Consider the following 18,720-nt stretch of genomic DNA (forward strand, 5'->3'; position numbering starts at 1 on the left):
GTTTTTATACAAATGAGAGCCACCAGATTAGACACGGATTGCTTTTAGCTAGTTGAAAAATCAACCAGAGGAGCCCCGCTGACAAGGACAGTAGATTCAAAATGTCAGGCTGCAACAACACATTCGGGGGTTGAGGTTTTAATCAGCTATAGTCCTGCGACTTTGAAGGTCGAGGTGGCTGATGAAATTCTGTGTACGCTTAACTTTGCACCGGCTTCATGCTGCTCATTCCTCTTGGGGGTGAGAAGTAGGGAGGCAAGAAAAGGAATGAGATGCACATTAGAATTGAGCAAAACAGTTTATGGATACATACGTATGAATATATGCACGCAGACAAGTTTTACAAAATCTTTATTCAAGTATCATCTCGACATATGGAGACGATAAAGACGGACAGGACATTACAGAAACAAAATGAAAAACTCAAGTGGACACCCTGAAAACATAGAACACTGTATTAAACATTCAATTGTGTGAGAGGAAAAATAAATAACATACTGACCTAACAGCTGTTTTTGTATATTTACATGTTTACAACATCATGGGGGGAGGATCCAGATCGTTTCTAACTATTTCCTATGAAATGTTTAGCAAACAGCATCAGTTTATGTCAAAGTATGTAAGCTCTGTTTTTGATATGCGATTGTCTAATATTTCTGATAATTACTGAAGTTAACTGGAAAAAACAAACAGCCTTTGTCTTTAACTGTGTATTAAGATAAGCTTCAGGACAAGATACGTCTTTATTAATAGATATGTGGCTGTGAAATGTTGTACACCCAGCATCTACTTTCACTGTTGCTGTTTATTCTTCCTATCAGAAGGGAGCTAGAATGGGAGGGACAGGATCAACATAGACAAATTAAAAGCTCGAAGACATTTATCAGAAATTCACAGGACAACATCAAGAAGGACCACGAAAGCAACAAACAGGAAAATCTAAATACTGCAAAGGAAATCTGGAGGGGGCAGTAAATTAGATTTGCTCGGCGAAAGTAGCGAAAGGAAGAGCAGGTCCCACTGTAACTGTGGAGTAATCGTTTCCAGGGGAGGATCGCTGGCGGCGCTGCATGAGAAGCACTTGCAGGAAGTCACCACATTAAGAGGGGCCAAGCTTCCAAAACAGCAGAAAATACCCCAAAGAGAATCCAGGGGCCGAGCAGAGCAAGAACACAGGGCTTTTCAATTTCCCTCCCATATACGAAGGAACCACAATATTCCAAAACTTTGGGTATGAAGAGGAAAAGTCATAGCAGAGACAAAAAAAGGCTTTGCCAAGTTGCGCCGGTTGTGTCCGTTTCCACATCAGAGATTCAAAACGGTTTTGTTATTGCCAGCCTGGAATATGTGAGAGGCAGAAGAACTTCCCAGGTGGTCTGGAGAGAGCTGTAAGCCAGGTAACAAAAAGGAGGATAGGTTTGGAAAGAGGGGCTCAGTAGTAGCGGTCGACGAAGAATTAAACCAGCCAACGGCACTCAACATGCCTCGGAGCAGTGCTTTGAATCTAAGCTGCGCGGGGTGGCTTCACATGCACAACAGTACCAGAAATGAGGAACGGACAAGGGTTAGAGGCATGGTAGAAGCAAGGCGTTCCGCAAGGCAACTGGAGGAAAACTAATGTTAGTGCCAGAGGAGAAGATAGGGGAAGCAGGGAAGTGCAAAGCAGCTCAGCTCCGGAGAAAGCTGCTATTGTCCCTCTGTACGCAAGCGCAGGCAGGTAAATGTTGACCGGCTGGAGGGGTGGGGAGGGTAAAGACAGCAAGGGAAGGAAACACAACGGCTAATGCCTCCTTCAGTAAACGGGCCTCGGTTGTTTCATGCTGTAGTGGGCCTCGGAAGCTGACACATATGCAGACTCAGGGAAAAAATCCTCATGGAACTCTGCCAGAAACCTGAGAGAGAGGGTGGGTGGGGGGGGAGGAAACAGAAGGAGATCCAGTGTTCAGCACTGCTTTGTTCACATCAAATATTCAACACGAAGCCGTTTGTCAGATGACAAACAGCATCGACATGATGGGCTTACATGAAGCGCAAAAAAAAAAAAAAAAAGCTACGGCAGGAGGACGTCTCAGAAGTCGCGTTCCGGTTCGCTTCAACTGCTGGTTTTCCTAGATATCCCTGGCTCATTCCACATAAATCCCAGACCCTTTGCCCTCTGCCTGTGGGTATATATGTCAGAGACAAAGCCCCCTCATCCATATACCACCACCAGAGAACCAATCGCTATGGCACAGAGACTGAGAACATGAGAACGACGGACCAGGAGTCAGAAGTCAGAAAGGGAAAGAGTGAAAAACCCCCCACCGCTCCACCCTCCTCCCATCTAATCAGTAGCGGGGAAAACTAATCCGGAATCTTCTTAGTATCCGCTACTCGGCCAAATCCTCTAAATCTTGCCATCTCATCTTAGCTCCACCGGCCTTCCTAATCTCAATGCAAACAAATTATCCTCATCAGAGGAGAATTTAAGAACACTTTGACAACGAATAACAAACGAGACAAATCTGAGGGGACAATAAAAGGGAATATGTGAATACCCCCCAGTGAGTAAAAGTGAAGGTAAGCTGGAGCGGGTATAAAGAAATTAGGTATATTTACTGTAGCCATCACTGAAAACAAAAAAACGCTGAGACTAAGTGATTCTTTACAAAAACTAAACAGGTTTCAATTTATATTTATTGATCAGAACATGATCTATTTGGCTCTTTGGTGCCAGAAAGTCCAGCTTGTGCTAATCTGCATTGCTGTTGGATCAGTAAGAACACAGGGCAAGCTGCTTTAGCCGTACACATTGTAAATCAGCACAACGTGTGCGCACACATGTGCACGCGCACACACCCTCACTTAATCATAATCATTCTTGCAGGGAAAGGGAGAGTGAGAGATCAACTGTGGCCAAATCCCAGAATGCATTGCACTTTAGTCTCCACGACATCAATCAGTTTTTGCCCAGTCGGCACAATCTGCCACGAGGCTGAATTCAGAAGGCATTCCCAAGACACCAGTGTTTTAGTGTGTGTCCAGTGTCCTGTAGAGTCGCCAACACGGTGAACATATTAATTAGGTAACTGGGAAACATGGGCGAGTTTCCTGGACTGAACCCAGGCCATCCAGTCTTATAGTCGACCACAGAGCTATATGAGACTCAAACTGCAAAAAGCTATGCGCTGAATTCACCATTATTCTGCAGAATAACACTCTATGAAAAGAGCTGCACCAGTGATTTGCCGTCCAGTGAATTAAAGGACTTTCTGCCCACGACACTGCACGAGAGGCTGAGCCAAGACGAGCTGCTAATGCTGCTGACGATGATAAGTTTCACTCTGGCAAAGGTGAATGTTGCAATCTTTTCATATCGCACACCTCTTTCTTCAGAGCGCCATCTCTGTCTATTTTCAGAAGACCACCTCAAGCTTCTTGTGGCACCGAGTACCGAGCTCTTACTTATTTATTTATCGATAAACACTTTCATTTGAGTAGTGGAAGAGAGGCAGGGTTTCGGTTTATGGAGTTGCTCCACAGCACTGCCAGGTGGCGGAGGGCAGTACTGCGAGTGTTTGATTAGAGAACGCGAGGGCCTAAATCCCCAGGTTTGGGACCGGCTGAACTGAAGATCACTGGGGAGGATTTAAAGATTAGACTCCCGTGCTTGTGTAACGCCCACTCATCTCCCTCCCTCAAACACATGTTCTTTCTCACTCCATCCCGCCCTCCCCTCCGGCCCCATGTTCTCATTTACTTTCTCTTTCTTGCCTTTCTATTTCGGTGTCCCTGGGCTTATTTTGGTGCATTGATCATTTCCTTTTCATTTTTGAATTTGATTGCTGGCCCTCATCTCCTATAATCTATTACTTTCACTCGGCTGCTGCTTTACTTGTGACTTCTCGCAGCTCAAGCCTGGCACTTACTCTCGAGCTTTAATGCTTAGCGAGGTCACACCTTAGGTAATGAACCGAGTTGATTATTAGCAAGGTGCATTTTAGCTCATATTCAGTGTCCCATTAATTCATTTCGGCACTCCATCTTTTTAATGATTTATCCTCCACGGAAATTATCCAGGATTTCACAGAGTTCCTGTCCACCTGACGGCACACTCCATTTTTCAAGGAGGGGGAGAGGTTATATTAATATGCCAGTATTATGCATGTAGTGAAGAAACTAATCTTTTAGGCCTGAGTGAGTCAAAGGTTGCCGTCAGTCTTTTTTTGCTTGAGAAGGTTAGAGCAGCCATGGTAGAAGAGAATGCTAAGAAAAGGATGTCCCATACTTAGAGTCTGGTTCTTATCTCCTTACTGGACCATCTGAATTTCTTGTTGACAATATCATCTACATAAAAAAAGTACTAGAAACACAATATGTGGAACGCATTAAATTACTTGACATAATTGTAGATCACAATTTAATCCTGTTAGTTGTATTTTGTTACCTCCTATTTTGTGTATAAATTGAAAACCCCCTTTCTTGGGAAACCTGACTTGAAATGTAGGTCTACCCCTTGACACCATGACTTTGAACAATCAAGGCCAAGGAAAAGTGGTTCGGAAAAGAAAAATATTTGTGTTCCCCGCATCTTTATAGAATGAATAAACTGTATCTGTCCCTCTCTTGGTTTGTAACACCCTTACCTCTGAGACTGACCTCTTAGGGATAAGGGTAAAATTACTTATGTGTTTCATGACACTGAGCAGTTACCTGAGGAACAGTTCCAAATGTTTGACCAGGGCTCGGAGATTCCTCTCAGGGATCTGCATCTTTCCCAGGATCTCAGGAAGCTTCACTGGAAGAAAACACATTGAGCGGGGGGGAGCTTGAGGAGGATGCACAAAAGGGAGATGGTTGCAAAAAGTGAACCAGCGAGAGTGAAGCGATCAGAGACACCAACCAAAGAGCCGCAAGAGGTGCTGTGATCCGTACAGGTAGGATGGTGGAGGAGGTTGGTCGTTCAGAGGGTAGTTATCAGGAGTCAGCTTCCAGCTTAGGACCTGGTGGCGAGACACAGAAGAAAAATGATTTAATCTCTTAAACACTGCTAAAGATAAACATCAAAAGATGCACACTGCAGTTGAAGGTTATGATTAATACACAAGATGTTTCTCAGGGTAAAAATGTAAACGTGACACAGCATTATGTTGGACTCATGGGACTGGGTCTGACATTTAAAATTCATACATGCATGAATTCTCTGCCCGCAATGAGGCCGGCCATTTGCCTATCCTCTCCTAGAGCCTTTGAGCAAGACTTTGTTTCCCTTCCAGGTCATTGTTCATCACACACAGTTGCATCACCTCGTTAAGCTCGTTGTTTCTCCGGCTCTCCATGCCGTAGAATGGCCCGCTTCTCTCTTTGCTTGGCGTCAAGGGCAGTGGGGAGGAAGAGCCACTGTGCACTGGGGTTTCTAGGTAAAGACGAGAAAAAACACAGTTTGCCGCTATGGAGCCAATCGCTGAGGGAGTAATGGTTAATGAGACAAACTAGTGACAGATCAAATCCATTCTTGGGTGAGTACAGTTCTAAGGAAAGAAGTAGGACTCCATCTAGTGGGCAAAACTGGTTCTTACAATAGAACAAGTCCACTCGAAAAAGATGACTTTTCATGAAATGCATTCATTTTGATATTATTTCTGATGAGGACAAGGCCGATGTAAACATTTTGACTTGTCACATGTTACTTACTAAGAATTTTTCAGATACTAAATGTTTCGAACCCAAAATAAAACCAAATAGTGGCACAAAAAACAACAAGTTGAACTCGTCAGTTAAATAATAGATGAGGTCATGTTAAATGTCCGTTAGAATAGTGTCACGATATGCTGTTGTGCAATGTAGTTTTTAATGGAGTGTCACTTACTTCTGTCGAGATTGAGGAAGAACTTGGGCTGGGCCGAGGTGTCGACTAGACGCTGTTTGAGTTGTGGGGACGCTGTTGCACTGCCTCCACCTGGATCATCACATACGTTACAATTAGAGCTCACAAGATTAATCAGTATTACAATGCAAGAACATACATATATAAAGATATGCGCCACAAGTTTAGGAAGCAGTTTAGGAGAGGTGTTAGGTAATGTGGTAATGTAGTGCAGCATCTGAACACTGATCACCTTAAATGTTTATATAAATAAAGCAGCTACAACGTGACAATATTCGCATGTGCAAATCTGCATCACGTTAATTTCTTATTTCGCGTTTGTCGCTTTCGGTCGCCAAAGTAAAAGTTACTTATCCCATATATCGTATGCTTTTATTTTTCGAATTTAAGTGAAGTTACAGTTCAAGGGATAAAGTGGTAAAATAATCACAAAATAAAATCCACCTATGCTCACACTGAGATGATTCCTGGCTGGTTTCACCGCTGCATCACAGATTACCACTGTTAAATGATACAGCCAGTGTTTCCCCCGAATTTGTGTGCATGTGTTTGTGTGTTCATACCGCACCCTGAGGCGCACAGTAAACCTGGTGCCTCATTTAGTGAAATTACAAGTGGATTACCTCCGCTGCTTCCCTCAGCTGGTCGGTCGCCTCCAGACGTGTTCCTGGTGGAGCGTCTGAGTGACTGGGATTGGTATGAGATGCAGTCCATGTCAGGGTGACGCCGGCGCTTTGGGGTGGGTGCTGGGGCCGTGGGTGTGGTGGCAGAGATGTCGCTCAGTGCCGGCTGGCTGTCTGTGGACTGAGGCGTCAGGGGGTTGTGTCCCAACGGGCTCGGGCTGCGGTCCCGCTGGGTGCTTCGGGAAACAAAAGAAGACACAATGGTCAAATGTAGTGCATCACAACCAAGCAGCAGTATCTACTTCAGCACATATGACTTGATTTATGGAGGAAAACTTACTTGCTGGAGCATGGGGAGCTTTCATTCATGGCCAGAAAGAGCCGGGACGAGCTGACCTTTTTGAACTGAGCTTGTTCACAGGGATAGAGGAGGATCATGGGTAAGGTGAAGTCAAACGTGATCCTGAGACCGTCAACCATCTCCTTACACAGCTCCTCGCTTAATACGAAGGAAGTTGAAACATGATTTGTTAATATTCATTATCGCATGAAATGGAACTGGTGATTCAATTATTGCCTGGAACAACATGTATTTAATTGTTTACTGATGATCGACACTCGAGTACGCAAATCTATTCCCATTGCGTTATTTTATATAGGCTCACCTCTTCTCTGGAGGGATTGCCTGTGGACTGCTGCTCTGTGTGGTGGTCTGCTGCCGCCGGAACCGCTCATTGGCCATGAATGCTTTGTTGATGGCAAAGTGTTTCACGTACGACTCCAGGATATGCACGACATTCATCTGACAGGGCACCATCACCAGCTAGGAGGGGGAAAGCACGGCTCATCAGACAAACTCAAATATTTCGCAATTATCAACATGAAATGCAAACCACATAGGGCGAGTCTGCTGCGTGTACCTTTTTCCTCTTGTTGATGTAGAAGCAGTCATCCTCCAGTTTCTTCTTCAGAACATCCGGGATGCTGATGTCGATATGGACAATCTTCTCCTCACATTCCCTTTTGACATTAATGTCTGGTTCTACTCTCTGAAACAAGCCAGATATAAACCTTTAGATGCAGCTTTCTGAATTGTCATGAGGGTAAAAGTCATATTTGGCTTTTCAATTCAAGAGTCGATCAACATATTTGCAGAATATATTATTTTAACCTCAAGGCCACATGTGAAATGCAGTTTAAGGGAATTAAGTCTTTTTTTCTGTTGGTCTGTAATTTCAGTTTTAGACATTGAACTGATTGACTTTACCATTTTGTTGTTATCCTCAGAGAAAGTGCTGTCCCCACTATTTGAAGATTCAGGGTCAGAATCGTCGCCGTCACTGCTCTCCGAAGACGAAATCAAACCTGCAGACCGGAAAATGCAGACGCATTAATGTGATTGCTGAGGGACACTGGGAGCAAAAAGACAAAGACGGAGACCTCTCACATGCGTCATCGCTGTCGTCCTCCTTAGGGAGCGTCTTCAGAGAGGATTTAGTGCCAGACTGACGACGACGCCTCTTCGACCATCCTTTTCTCTTCCTGCCACAAAGACAGAGACAAAATACACACTTGTTTATAAGGCTTGTCAATAGATAGATCAAACAAATGGAAAGGTCAAATTCAAAACTAGTGAACACAGGCCAGAGACTGACACAGTGTGCTGAACTTGTAGTTTGAACTTCAGGTGGAATATTTATCGTTATCCTTTCAAAATTACTAGAACAAACTTGTTTCAAAGCCTGTTCATCAAAGCACAGGCCACGAAATGATTCTGACCGGAATTGGGGTTGGACAGCTCACCTTGTATATATTTATCACACATTTACTTTTCAAGACTCACTGAACTTCATATGTTCAGTAACATGAACTTACATGCGACCGAGGGCTTTGCGAGCCAGTCTACGCTGCAATTTACGGCTTTCCTCTGTGTCCCTTAGAACATGGTCCTCAGCAGCCCAACGATCCCAGCTACACAAACACAAACATTCAAAAAAGAAAAAGAACACATGAACTGACAGCGACATGTTTACACAGGTTGAGGAACATGACATTTTAAAATGGTAAACGTGATAATGAGTATGACATTAATGACATAAAACAAAAACTATCCAATGTCACCTTCTGTTCCAACCGTTGAAGTGAACGTAATACTTTGGGATTATTGTTCCATGTTCATCTGTACCTATCAAGACATCAGTGACCTGTAATGTAAAGACAGTAAATACAAACTTTACCTTAACTCAAATGTCAAATGTGTATTTACTCAAGTACTACAATTTCAATCATCGTGTATTTATAATATGAGGATTTCAGGTTTTTGAATCTCAATACATTGTGACTTAATACCCCATAGTATTTTTATCATCAACACATATTTAAATGTTTAGAATATAACAAAATCAGAATAAAAATGACAAGGCAATCAGAATTTTAATTACACAGCAATGACTTACTCCTTGTGTTAGAATAGACCAGACTCCAAACTAAAATAATGTAGTTTCTTAAGTATTGTGCATTTTTCGAATATTTGCATGTGCGACCATGTTTGTGTGCAATATCCTGTTTACAAAACAAACACTAATTCCTATCTTTATATATCCTAAACTTTAAATAGCATGTTTGCTGTGTTTCTTCCCCTGTGTGGCTAGTGTGTCACCTGCAGGAGTGAACTGACCACATTGATCTTTTTACTGTGTAATGTTGCTACTTCAGCTAAAAGGCTTGAAGCTGCTAAAAACAACGTTCAACTGCCAACTGCTAGCCAGGCTCAGTTAGCAAAAGCTAAGCTAAAATAGGTTGATGTTCCCAGTGATCCCTAACTGTTAGCATTAGCTAGCTTAACAGCCAGTGTGCATCGTAAACAAAACAAGGCACGTTTCTCATTAGACAGCATGCCATGCTAACTGTGTAGAATTAGCTGGACAGCATTAAGAAGTATTAGATTAGTGAATGTTAGCTGAGTTAGCAGGGCAGACATGTTGGTGCGTTTGTTTACTAGTTGTTGACACGAACCTGCTTTGTATTAAAGCTGCCCAGCTGTTGCTAACCGTACTTTACGGTTGTATTAAAGCTAACATGAGCTGAAATGGTGTGATCGCATGCACTGATAACAGTTCTGGGGTGAGGAGCCGCAGACCATCATGTTTGTTTTTCACTGCAACAAGAGGAAACGTGCAAAATCAAACGTACCCGGAAACCTGAGCGGCTAGAGACGGATCTCTCCCGAGGCCTACGAGTCGATTCGCATGTCCCACATTTAACAGAAGTAACCCCGCTTTTCCTCTACGGTTCATTGGTCTGTGCTACATTTGACTAGCTAGCTTAGCACGTTACCTTGGCGTCGTACAACACTTTAGCTTTGGTGGGGTCTGGTTCGAAGCACAGGACTCGCTCTCCCTTGTGAAATCGATATTTGATTCCCCGCGAATTCATTTGTTCATGGCGACGAGTGGGAGAGGAGGCATCGATCGGGACCCTGCGACACGCTCAGTAACCCCTGCACTGCCGAACACTGTTTCTTCCCACGAGGAGTCTGCCACACAAACACACCACGAGGAGTCTCCCACTGAAACACACTGTGCAGGGATACATGCTGCCGCCTTCACTGACACCACGTAAATTCGAGCTGCAGTGTTGCAGGGTCGTGCAACACGTTTGTCTGTGCACAGATAATAATAATAACACATATAACAAGAATAAACTTGATTCATATAACACCTTTCAAAACTGTTTGTTTTGTATTGCATTTGACTTTTTAAGTTACAGTTACAATGTGCTTTACAAGTTAATAATAAAGGTAAACAATGGGACAGCGTTAAAGAGCAACAATAACAAACAATTTAAAAGCAATTTGAAGATCACACAGTAATAGAGCACAGATACAGAAACAAAAAAAACATTACAGTGGAGGAAAGAGTAAAAACAAGCTAAAGTAAAATATTATAAAATGATTAAAAGAGACAGCAAGATGAGAAATAAGAGGACGGACGTATAAAAAGGTGTCCATAAGAGATTTAAAAGAGGATAAGAAGCTTGCCAGACGGATCTTCTCAGGGGGATTGTTCCAGAGAAAACAGAAAACAACAGGTCACCTTTGGTCCTCAGCAGGGACTGTGTAATGGAAAGTGGGGCCTCAGGTTATACTACCGGGCCCATGTCAAACACTAAAATCTATATTTCAAGAGAGAACTGCTGCATATTTTGCTACATTGTATAGCACAAATAATTGGAGAAATTGCAAATTGCAAAACTGCACAACCTTTATCCCCATTTTTATATTGCACATTTTGAAAAAACAGGATTGTATATATTTATATATTTTTTTCTATACCGTATTTCTATTGTATTCTTATTTGGATTGTTATGGCACTTTCCACGTGCTGCCACGTTGATTGTGAATTTCCTCTGCAGACGATCAATAAAGGCACACCTTGTCTTATCTTTCATCCGTTGACTTTGTCTTTCATGGAGCAGTGCAACTCAGAAATCAGGCCAGCAGATGTCAGCAGACGAGCAGCAATATTTTGGGAATCACCATTGAACTCGTTTTATTTATTTAAAGCTCTGACTCATGTTTGCTGGCTCTACATCTGCATCTAAAGCCACTTTACCACACAAAAGCAACACGTGCCAGTATATCTGTGCCAATCTGCATCACCTAACAATCATGCAAAATATATAGGATCCATTTTGTCCAATTTTATATCAGCTTTATCTTTATGTCTGTTATGGGATCCATGATAGGAACATGATTAATAACCTCTGGGTAATTTATATTGCCCTGTTACAAATATCCATCTGCATCTCCGCTGATGGTATCTCTGCCTGTAGGAATTAAGCAACCTGGGAATCATACGTCCCAAACCTCGGACAGGTTGAACATGTTGTCTGGGTATTTAAAGTATGGGGAAATACCCTTTCCCTTGAGGCACCTTACAGTAAAAGACCATGTCTCAATAATCTAATCTTGCTCTATTGGAACAACATGGGGGCTCTTAAAATACACTGAAGGCTGCACTATATGAGGGTTTGTTTACATGAGCAGACAGGGATTTCTGGTCATACAGACAGACATCGCTCCGGGGGTTTCAAATTGTGTGCTTGGAGATTTATGAAAATAATCCTTCCACCGCAAATAACGGTTAAAAATAGAGCCTGCATCTCCGCCTTACTGTTTACACCAGTAATTAGATTTTTTTTTGTTTCTGACCTTGTGCCCTTTTCCTTCATTTATATCTCTCTAACAGGCTCAGACAATGAAATGCACGCTGATCCCCAGCACAGGAAACCATGTCTCTGCAGCTGTGGCCCAATCTACACCCATTTCGCTTAAAATGGTTTCAGGCAGTGCTGCGCTCCTATTGTATACCAAATATGGACAGTGTGTATATAACACCGAACATGACTGGCTTGAAGTGTAGCGGCAGTTGATTTATTCTTCTTTCCCTCCGACCCTGAGCGTGTCTGATATATTTTGACAGTCATGTCAAATGATCACTCTTTCACGTTGAATGTTTTCCATGGTTGCACATTAGTAACCCGAGAGAGTCCAGGCCCAGATTGCCACAAACATAGGATGATGGAACTGAAAGCAAAGGATGCTGCAGGGATCCATACTTGAAATCTGGTTAATATCTTCTCAGTGGTGCACTTTTCCTCTTAATTAATGTTGTTTCTGGCTTTTCCCCAAAGTAGGAGTAGTAGGCCATGAGCTCAAAAAGGCCTCAAGTGCTTTCTTCTTTCAATAAACTTGTGCAAAACACATTGTTTTCTTTCAGTACTTCCTAGCTTGTGATTTCACTCAGTGCCTCATTCTTCCCCGCCGCAGACTGTTTTTAGAAGGGTCAAATCTATCTCGGCTGTTATCAGTGTCATGTCATGCTGTGTTGTGTGTATGTGTGTGACTGTGCCATGCGGCGCAGCTTCATAAGCTCCTTTATCAGCCCGCCGGCACCCTCCTCTCCAGACCCCTGCTGTCTCTTTTCATTTTTCCCATAGTTTCACACACTGGGGCCGAGCATGCTCCTGCTCTCCCTCTCTGTCACTCTCTATTTGTCTCCCTCTTTCTCCCACACTCCCTCCTTTAAACAAATGCACACATCACGCAGCTATCTTAACACTCTTACTGGAGCTCCTCTGTGTCAACAAGTGTCTGTCATACACAGGTGAATAAAGAAAGAGGAATTGGCTATGAATCCTGAATGGCTCACTTCTAGCTTGGCTAATAATAGCACACAGCAGGCTTTATTGATGGGCCTATTATTCCCAGACAGCGAGGTGGATTAATGAGAGACGAGGATTAATACGCCTATTTTCATCCCTTGCTAAATCATGTCTGTCTGTGTAGTATGACCTTCTGCATGTCTGATTATTGCATCAGGCTATTTACCTCATCCACCACATGAAGACGAGCTTCTTAATTAGATAAACTAATTATAGAAACACCCCAGTTTAAGAGGCAAAGACATCATGAAACAAAAGTGAATAAAATCATGCTTATATATGTCGGGCGATGAGATAAGTGATCACCCACCTATATATCATCTGGAAATAATACATATTTTATCCCCCCCAAAAAAAGAAGCCGCCATGGAGCTCTAAAGTTGACTCTTCATACAAAAGCAAAATCTGCAAAAACAAAAAGTTCTTAAAAATATCATAATTTGGCACTCAAGAGAAAAGGTTTAGTATGCAAACATTCATCTCAAGTGTACTGAACCCCCTCCCACACTCGTGCACGCACACTTCCACCCTGTCTTCTCACTCCACTCCAGTTTGGCAACGACCAACGCGCATGGGAACACAGCAGAGGAAAAGATTCGTCCTGCTCCTTCTCCACTGCGCAGCGGCTGCAGCCGAATGCATCTCACCCCATCACTTCCCAGCTCCTCATCTGCGTGTGCTTGATGGTTCCTCCTGATGGGGCAACACCAGGTCCCTGTCTTGTAGTTGGGGCTTTAGAGAACTGCGCTGATGTGAGATCCAACACAAGGGGACATGTCTGGCGCTCAAGGACTTCTCAACAGCGTCTTCTCCTGCTCCTCTCCTGCCTCCAAAGCCATGACCAAACGGAGGCTACGCCAGACCCGCAGCCTGGACCCCGCGATTATAAGACACTGTGACACCGGCACCGAGGGCGCGAGTGGAGCACCGTTCTCCGCAGCGCCGCCCGAGGACGCAGGTGCGTCTCCGGAGCGCGTCGCAGTGAAACCGACTTTACGCACGATTCCGACGCTGAAGGAGCCGATAACCCCGTCCCTCTCTTCCCCTTCCATCCCCCTGGCCGTCTCCCCGTCGTCCAACTTCCACTTTGACTATGACACGGTGAAGCGGGCCAAAAGGAATACCGCCGGGGATTTACCGTATCTGGTGAGGGGACCCTGTGCCGCGCCGTCCGGGAGCACGGGCGCGCTGTTCTCCCCGCGGAGGTGGCTCCAGAGGAAGGTGCAGCCGACCAGCTCGCACGCTTACGTGGTGTGGAAATCAGAGGTAAAGTTTCCAGTGGAGAATAATGAGTCTGTAATTCCTCCAGTTTGTGTTCAGAACCATGCACCCCCCTCTATATTCTCACTCTGCATCATCATCACATCATATAGTCGACATGATATAATGCCTTTATGATGTCACTGCTGTAAGACAGTAGAGGAGAGTGGTTTCCTCCAAATCCATTGATTTGAAACTAAGGCACAGCTTATGACAGCTCCTGGAATAATTAGAAGAGGCAATCAGCAGGCTTAACACATTTGTTTATTTCTGCTCGGAGCAAGGGAATCCACTGGATGCCAGAAGTCACATCTGCTGAGGATCTCTTTGAGGACAGCCAGACGCTACAAAGTGCACAAGTTTGATTCTCAGCGCCCAGAGAGGTGTCTGTGCATTTTTTTTAAATTTACTGAGTATCCAGTCAGAACCTCATCATCAACTTTAAGATGAATGTCTTTTGAAGAGTGTTGAGCTGACTCTGACATCTGCACCTGGAAGCCATCCAGTATCAAGCCGGCACACTCGTCCACCTGTGGTCATTCCTGTGCTTCCAGGCCTTGTGAGAGTCACACCTTACACAGAAGGGCTTATGGGAAAGCCAAGAAATCTCTTGTGGTGCTTTTGAGGATTAAATAATTCCCACAAAAGGCGCAATGAAGTGCACAGGTTTCCCTTTGACTGTCAGCTCTGCTGGGCTGGTCGGGCTTTTGTCTTCATATAGGCTTCAAATTGAGTGTGAATAAGTTGAAGGTAGCGTACTAAATCCTTACCAAAACATACTTGGCTGACTTATTTTTAGAAGGAGGGGGGCTTTATAGGCTGCATAGTTGGCACAAGTCCACATGCAGTAGTGGAAAGGTATGATAATTTCCCTGCTTCTTCTGTGGGCTTGCTCTTTCCCTCTCTTTGCTTTAGCTGATATGTATAGTAGCACTGAGTGTGTGCGTACGTGCAGCAGGGCGGGTGTGTGCCGATGCAAAGGTCTTAAGGACACATGGCCCGGGACTCGGTTCTCACGACTAAGAGCGGTCACAGGGTCAGATCCATGCGGCCCTCAAACAGCTCTCCCATCATTTCCTATTACAAGGAACAGCTCCAGCTTCTCTCCCTCTGTTTCCCTTTTCCAGTGTGCGCCTCTCTTTCTCACACATGCCTCCACACTGTCTCTTCCTCTCCAAGAGGTCCAGAAGCTCTCACTCAGCAGAGTTTCCCACCGCTGTAACTCTATTTTCCATGGTGTCCCCCCTCCCTCCTTCTCCACCACAGCCCAGTGAGGATAACATGAGGCCATCAGTTTGGAGTCATTAGTGTAATCTGGACCATGAAGTTATTGCACCTCGGAGTGTTTGCAAAAATACTCGGCCCAGAAGTGTTGCTGGTCTGCTGGGGAGTTTCACACGCGGCTGGGTGTGAGGTGAAATTCCAATGTGAAGCGTCAACAAAAGACTTTACGTTGGAAATGTACTGAATGTAGCACATTTACTTTTGAATGCAATGCACTTTTTTCAAATGCACAGTCATTTTTTGACATATAAATCATAAGTAATAATTGAAGTTTACAATCATTTTCTACAGATGGAACACACACGGTTGCTTTAGTAATTTGTTTCTTGCAGTTACTGACATGAGGTGTCGGACACTCTCAGAAAGATAAGAAAGCTGTGTCTGTTTAACACGGGACCTTTGTCCTGCAGGTTCAAGTGGGTACCAAAAAGAATTTGCTCACGTCAATTACAACTCCATTTGATTACGTCCCTTGCACTGTTAAAAAAAGCATCAAGCTTCTCTTTCTTTTTGAGGGACAGGAGTGTTTTTCCATGCTGGACTCATGGTTGACATGATACTTTAGAATACATCCAAAAAAGTATACTAGCCATGGACCTTGTTATTTAGTGGACCAGTAAACATACACTTACAGTCTTTTCACACAGATTTCTGCCCATTATAAAAATCCTCATGATTCCCCTTTGGCTCCAAGGCTTTGTGCAACACGCCCAGTTTTCACTTCTCTAAGTCTGTTTCCAATTTTCCCCATTTTGCACATTGTCTGACTATTAAAGTCGTCTTAGCTTCATTATCATGTGATGATGATCGTCTCAAATTCGGTTTCACAGTGCACTAAAAATGATAGCCCACACCCTGCCATGCCATTTTAGTCAAATCTCTAGAAATTCAAGCAGATGTGGAGGTTTCGTGACTTTTTTTCCTTGTTTCGTTTCAAACTCGAAAACGTTAGTTGCCACAGTTCCACCAATGGTATTGTGTCTTTCACTACAGCATTCCTGCCTCGTAAACAGCCACATCTTACATATCCCACCTCCAGTTTGTGTTTCAGGCCTTATCTCATAAATGTGTGAGATAAACCTGATGTCATCATCTGTGTGGTTCTAAGCACCTTGAGAACCAGAAGAAGTTGTGCAACTGTCTTCACGAGTCAAGTTTCGTTCATGGCGGGAATCCCACGATTTTACTACCTTTAAAAATACTTTAAACACTTTATAGTCATATCGATGCCAGTTTGAAAGTTTTAACCATGATGCAACAAACCCCATCTTTTCATTTTATGGAACTGATATCAGAATATATTACAGCAGATAGAAAAAAACAGACATAAGTTGCGTCCTGCATTTCGAGACGGATTTCGTCACAGCGGCACAATGAGGCTGTCCCATTGCAACCTGTGCACATACAGTACGTCTCGTGCTTTGCCTTTTTAAGGAGGGAGACGTGGACGGGGAGGCAGAGAGAGAGAGAGAGAGACGGAGGGGGAGGGAGAGGCTTGAGACAGTGGAGATGTAATGGTTTACACAAAAAGCAGCGCCTGACAGCTTTAGTGGCTGTGATTGCTTAATAGCTTTTTTCCATGGCCAGGCTGTTGATGTTCGACGGACAATGACGTGGAAGAATCATCAGAAATGTGCCCCGCGTGTTGTTACAGTAGGAGAGGTCAGCGGCTGGCGCTTCTTCTCGTGAAGCGATTGGCTCTGGAGCTGGTCATCGTATCAACATGTTCTTGACGTGGCGATTTTTTTTTTTTACAGGGACGCTGACATTACGGAATATGTAACTTTGGCGTCTGGAACATACCATGAACCTACGCGGTGTTTCTCTCCCATCACTCACATGTACATGCACGAGCACAAAGGCTCAGGGAGGAAACAACGGTCGGCTAATTTAATGCTACTTGTTTATGGGGCGCCAGATTGTTGACATTGCGCCGTCTATTCTTAGACCCACTTACCCCCGTACTTCAGAGAGTGAAGAAAATCATTCCTCCACCAAAAAAGTACCCCTGCAACTATTGCTACTAAATGATTGATAACAGATGATTCAAAGAAGTGGTTATTTGAGGTCAGAGTTTCGTCCGCTGACACTGTAATCTGCATGCATCCAGCAACCGCAATCAAAATGTTGTACCCACAAACCAGCACTTAGTAGAGTAAGGAAAGGAAAACAAGTATATAGGCTTATATTGAGGAGTATCGAGTAAGTCATATGTTAGCTGTGAAGGCTAAAGAGACGATGAGAGACGATGCTTCGATGATGACAGATGTTTTGCACACAGCAAATCCCAGGTTTCCATTCATAACGTGGCCGAACCGTAGTCGTGACTTCTGGGAATTTGGAAGATTACTGTGTGGAATTTTCGACTTCCTACCTCAGATAGTTGTATGAATGTTAAAGGGGTTGGGAGTACGGACGATGACCATGATGTTTACACGAGTTGCTAGAAGATTCTTTCCATTTACATGTTGCAGAGCATGCTTGATTATTACGTCCACGACGCCGTTTGACGTATGCCATTTAGTTTTCACTTTCCAATTTTGCAAAAGCCTTAACTCCACATGTCCCCTTGTTCACACTCTAACCCTCATGTCGATGATTTATCAGAAATCGCGCATTCAGATTCAGAGGAATTCGAAGTGCTCCAAATGTTTGCCGTTATTTATACTGTGAATCAAACAAGCTAAAACATTGACTGATGTCAGTGCTCACTACCAGGAATCAACAGATGTGTTGTTCCCACCATAAGTGCTCCACGTTGAAGTGTTTATAGCAACAATGCACTGCACGGTCTGAGCATCGGGGAGAAATACTGCAGAAAAACCTCTAATCAAAATAAGGGGACAGATTTAGGATCTTTTCACAGTTTGAAAAGATTTGTATGTTATTATTGTTATGTTTGGATCACGCCGTGAGATTCTTGTGCGGGACCCTTCCTGTAATTCTGAAGTCCAGACTGACGAATGGAGGCAATCGAGGCTTTGCAGTCTGAGTCTGCCCAAGGACATCAAGCTGTATCAATATCTGTTTTTTTTGTCTAAAAGTTGTCCTTCACCCCCAAAAAAATCTGAGCTTCAAATCAGAAAATCTCCATCTCTATGCTCTGTATGTGAGTTTTCCTTTAAATCCCTGCCTCTCCAAGGCAGAAACTATCAATCATTGTCATTATGGACTTATCCTCTGATTATTTTCTGGATTCTTATAATAATTGTGTAGTTTGCAAAATTATAAAATGCCAAAAACAATTCCCAAAATTGTAGTTTGGTGTCTTTAAATGTCTTGTTTTCATTTCAGAGATATTTTAGGACATTAGAGACGTTTATATGGACACACATTTTCTGATATTGATCCCGACAATAGTCTGAATAAGATGCTGCCATGTATATACATATGTATTTATATACATTATTTATAGTTATACTGCTATTTAGTATACTACGGTAAATTTATACCAATGTATTC

At 43.5% G+C, this 18,720-nt stretch overlaps 2 protein-coding genes across 6 annotated transcripts in view; one reads left to right on the forward strand and one right to left on the reverse strand.

Moving 5' to 3' along the window:
• Nucleotides 1–334: 334 nt before the first annotated feature.
• LOC118103517 (male-specific lethal 3 homolog) lies at nt 335–13,506 on the reverse strand. Of its 3 annotated transcripts, none has more exons than XM_035150555.2 (14): nt 13,362–13,506; nt 8,611–8,693; nt 8,365–8,460; nt 7,937–8,031; nt 7,757–7,854; nt 7,410–7,538; nt 7,155–7,312; nt 6,830–6,988; nt 6,490–6,725; nt 5,849–5,938; nt 5,286–5,395; nt 4,883–4,982; nt 4,693–4,777; nt 335–1,892 (listed from the first exon to the last, which is right to left on the reverse strand). In XM_035150555.2, coding segments are annotated over exons 3-14 (1,362 nt in total). In that variant the 5' UTR covers nt 8,367–8,460; nt 8,611–8,693; nt 13,362–13,506; the 3' UTR covers nt 335–1,792. The 3 variants fall into 3 exon arrangements, with proteins under 3 accessions (XP_035006446.1, XP_035006444.1, XP_035006445.1); XM_035150553.1 differs by lacking the exon at nt 13,362–13,506 and adding an exon at nt 9,826–10,090; XM_035150554.1 differs by lacking the exon at nt 13,362–13,506 and adding an exon at nt 9,682–10,088.
• LOC118103515 (rho GTPase-activating protein 6) overlaps nt 13,257–18,720 on the forward strand; it is a 64,244-nt gene continuing 58,780 nt past the window's right edge. For 2 of the 3 annotated variants that reach the window (XM_047339171.1, XM_035150548.2), the window contains exon 1: nt 13,257–13,980. In XM_047339171.1, coding sequence (XP_047195127.1) covers nt 13,489–13,980 — 492 coding nt within the window. In that variant the 5' untranslated portion in view covers nt 13,257–13,488. The remainder of the gene's footprint in view (nt 13,981–18,720) is intronic. The other variant, XM_035150547.2, reaches the window with a different exon arrangement.

The sequence above is a fragment of the Hippoglossus stenolepis genome, chromosome 24, assembly GCF_022539355.2.
Source record: "Hippoglossus stenolepis isolate QCI-W04-F060 chromosome 24, HSTE1.2, whole genome shotgun sequence".
NCBI classification, from domain to species: Eukaryota; Metazoa; Chordata; class Actinopteri; order Pleuronectiformes; family Pleuronectidae; genus Hippoglossus; species Hippoglossus stenolepis.

Excerpts from the sequence above, each read along its gene's own strand:
- LOC118103517 (XM_035150553.1), bottom strand. The coding sequence starts at position 9,924 with ATGAATTCGCGGGGAATCAAATATCGATTTCACAAGGGAGAGCGAGTC. Across the intron at positions 6,989-7,154 it reads GCAATCCCTCCAGAGAAGAG|CGAGGAGCTGTGTAAGGAGA; the intron begins GTGAGCCTATAT and ends CTTCGTATTAAG. Across the intron at positions 6,726-6,829 it reads AGCTCCCCATGCTCCAGCAA|CACCCAGCGGGACCGCAGCC; the intron begins GTAAGTTTTCCT and ends TGTTTCCCGAAG.